Source organism: Rhododendron vialii, chromosome 4a, assembly GCF_030253575.1.
Source record: "Rhododendron vialii isolate Sample 1 chromosome 4a, ASM3025357v1".
In the NCBI taxonomy this organism is placed as follows: domain Eukaryota; kingdom Viridiplantae; phylum Streptophyta; class Magnoliopsida; order Ericales; family Ericaceae; genus Rhododendron; species Rhododendron vialii.
In genome coordinates, this window is record NC_080560.1 from 10,519,753 (window position 1) to 10,523,474 (window position 3,722).

Sequence of the window (3,722 nt, forward strand, 5' to 3'; positions counted from 1 at the left end):
ACAAAAGTCAATAAGTTGTACCGCAAATTTTTTAGTAAAAATGGGGCATGAGAGAGGGTGCTAGGGTTGTCTCAGCTGAACAGGGATTTTGCTCCCACTCTAGAAGTGTGAGTTCGATTCTTGGGAGGTAGGCTAACCAATCATGGGTGCATCCAACGGTCCCCACCTCCGAACAGCTTCTCACTGTTTTTTGTGCGTGTTAGTCCCTACGACCGGCCCCAAGGAAATTAGTCTCATCCCGCTTTCCCTGGGGGAGTGTAGGTTCGACGTAGTTGAGAGTAAAAGATCAGGGCTTTTTTGGACTTGGGGGCCCAAATCTGGGGAACCAAACTCTGGGTTTTCAGCCCTCAATTCGATCTGCTGAGGTGACGGATTTGTGGGTCCTCCAGCAGCAGCAGTGGCGGTGCCTGGCAGCGACTACTGCGGTGGGACGAAGGGACGGTGAGCTCCAGCGCATGATGTGACATATCAACGAGAGGATCGGTGGTCTCCAACATCGCAGCTGTTAAATTTTGTGGCTTTTGTTTTATTTTCTTTATTGTTCGGACTTTTTGAGTCCTTTGTTGTATCCATTGTTTATAGGCCTATGGTCCGCGTAATTTGTATATGATTTTATCAATACAAGTTGCGTTCTCCTCGTTTAAATAAATAAATAAATAAATAAATAGAGAGTACTTTTCAAAAAAAATTGTCTTCCCTTATGGAAAGCTCGGGCCGTTTTATGGAATTGGACCCAGTTGCTATCCGGCCACATCAAGTCTTCGCATTAATGTGTTATTGGGCCATTTCACGGCCCACTCTTTGTAAGCCTATCAAGAACAGTATTGATGTCTCCACTATAACTATTGAACTGCATTTGAATCCCAAAAAGAAATTGACGACCAATTCTATGTCAAGAAAAGATGAAAAAGGAAAGTTCATGGCAATGGAATTGAACATTGACTTTGAATGAAGATCAAAATTATGGGAGAGTCCATGGTAAAGTCTTGTCGAGTCGAAGCGCGGGTAGAGGAAGATCCAAGGAAAGCCAGCCCCGACATTTTCATTTGGTCGACGCGTGAAGAGGAGATTTGAACACGGGCGAAGTTAGAGACTCAAATTGCTTGAAAAGAAGCATTATTGTCTTTTGATACGCATTGGATGAACTGAGCACTTATCAGGCTTCGCTTTGAATGTACATATTACAATCAATGAGTATATGCCGAAAGGGTGCAATACAATCTCATGCTTAGAAAGTGTCGGGAAAAGAGAATTGATGAGAACTTTGTTTTCATTGGTGTGTATTATTAATCGTATATAAACTATAATTCTAATATGCCTTTATATTAGTAATTTTTATTAATGATAGGAGAATATTCCTTTGTTGATAAAAAAAAAAACATGTCTTCATATAGGTTACAAGACTTGGTGACTACGAAACTAACCAATTAGGAAACATGAATAATAAAGAAACCTATGCCAACTAGGAAACATGAATAATAAGAGAACCTAAACCAACTAGGAAATATAAATAATAAAACCTATAAAACATGGTAACACAATATTTTCTTTTTCTAATACTCCTATTATGTTAACAGAAAGGAAGAGAAGAGAGGAAACAAACAAAACTTTTTAGACTTGTTGGGAACAAGCTAAATAAGTATTCATTGATGGTTTCACGCATATTGTGTTAAGTGAGCATGGTTGCCATGCCAAGAGGTGCAAAATTGAAATGTCCATCTTTTTTATTTTGTTAGTAAAAAGTAGGTTAATTCCTGGTAAGTTGTAGCCGAATGATGTCCAGCTCGAATTTAGCTCAAGTAAAAGCTCGTTGAATTTAGCTCCAGTAAAGCTCATTTGTGATCTCGAACAACATCTTGTACCCACTTATCATAATGATGATGATGAACAAGAGTGAATTTTCATCAACCCAGTAAAATGTTTTTGCCGATCAAAGAAAAATAAAAATTCATCAACCCAATACTTAAATTGTCCCAAAACCACAGCCAACATAAAAAATTTTGGTACTTGTGTATAGCAATTTGCTAATTACTAAACGGGGTCTAAAAACAAGTCTAGCCACAGCTGAAGAAAAACAATAATCCCTTTACATATATCTTGACTAGAAAACCTAATAAAGATTTTTTACAAACAAAAAAAAAGAAAAGAAATACATTGGCAATTTAGAGAAAGGTAAAGGTATGATTTCAGTGTTACATTGCCCCTCAAAGCCAAATCCCAAATTAAAGCCTCCTCCAAAAAAAAAAAACAAAAAAACAAAAACAAAAAGACCAGCACATTATCAGCTTATCCTCTAGAGAGAGAAATTGAGAGGAGAGAGAGAGAGAGAGAGCAACTTTCCCAAATTTCTCTCATCTCCTTGATTTGAATCTCCCCAAAATTTTCACCAAACAGAGCAAAACCCATCAACTCAAATTCCCAAAATCAAGAAGCATCCCCAACTTCTTCTCTCCTCTTCCCAATAAGCACGAAGTACCCCACCACCGCGCAAACAACTGCCACGAAATTCCCTTCCTTGATCAAGATCTTGAGCACGAACCCGGTGATCTCCGCCGTCAGCTCCTTCCCCTCCACCACCAGCGCCCGCCGCGGCTTCCCGCAGAAGGCCAGCAGGACCAGCACGGTTATCCACGTCACCAGGGTGGCCGGGACCGCCACGGCCAGCGCGGCGGCCATCGAGAGCAGCCCGAACACCGCCCCCAGCGCCACCGCCGCGTACAGCGCCGGCCACCCGGAGGAGGACGACGACGGCGCGGCGCTCGACTCGTACCAGGAGAGGATCGATTTGATGATGTTCCAAGTGGAGGACAGGAGGATGGTGTAGACGACGACGAATAGGGATACCCACGTCCTCCTCTTGCTCATCAGTCTTATGATTAAGTGGTTGGAGGAGGTTATCGTCGTGGTTGTTGTGGGAGATTTAGGTTGTTCTTCTGTGGGGTCTGCCATGGGTTTTTGCTGTTTGGGGATGGGTGTTTCTTCTCTCTATCTCTCTCCTTCCAAGTTTCAACTGGAGTATTGTTCTTCTTCTTGCTGTTTCTCTCTCTACGCTTCCTCTCTTTCTGATTTATATCTCTGTTTACTTTATCAGTAGAGGTACTGCTACAGATATTAAATATATTAAATATCTGTAGCGCGTACAAGGATTGGGATGGTACTCCTTCCGTCCCATAATGTTTGGCATTTTCAAGAATGCGTGTTATTTTTAAATTGCATATATCTTTTAATCCATAATGTTTTAGGCGATTTTTTGAACTTTGTTTAATAGAACAAATTAAACTCTATCAAACAATATCCATATTGCTTATAAAAAACATTATGGATTAAAAGATATAGTTAATTTTTTCATAAGGCTGGAATAGTGAAAGTGCCAAACATTATGGGACGGAGGGAGTATTATATAGTGGTGCGCCCAGCATCGTGTTACACACGTCTGAACTATCAGATCTTGTATCTGACGGCTCAGATCTCATCTTGACAATCAACAATTGAGGGTCGTTCATTATCAGGATGAGATCTGAGCCATCGGATGTACGATCCGATAGCTCGGAGGTGCGGAGCATGATGCTGTGCACACCAATGCACATCACCAACCCGAAGTCTCGCATACAAATGCCTTTTTGGGCCTCTTTTGTGTCTAAAAAAAATAATCGGAGCTGCTCATGTTGTTTAGTATACTTTGTTTATGGTCCTTGCAAAAAATAAGCTCAATTCGGTATCAG

The 3,722-nt window shown here is 41.0% G+C and overlaps 1 protein-coding gene across 1 annotated transcript; it reads right to left on the bottom strand.

Moving 5' to 3' along the window:
• Window positions 1-2,065: 2,065 nt before the first annotated feature.
• LOC131322276 (uncharacterized) lies at window positions 2,066-3,091 on the bottom strand. Its single transcript, XM_058353542.1, has one exon. The coding sequence runs from the start codon at window positions 2,947-2,949 to the stop codon at window positions 2,425-2,427; it is 525 nt and encodes a 174-aa protein (XP_058209525.1). The 5' UTR covers window positions 2,950-3,091; the 3' UTR covers window positions 2,066-2,424.
• Between the last annotated feature and the right edge of the window lie 631 nt (window positions 3,092-3,722).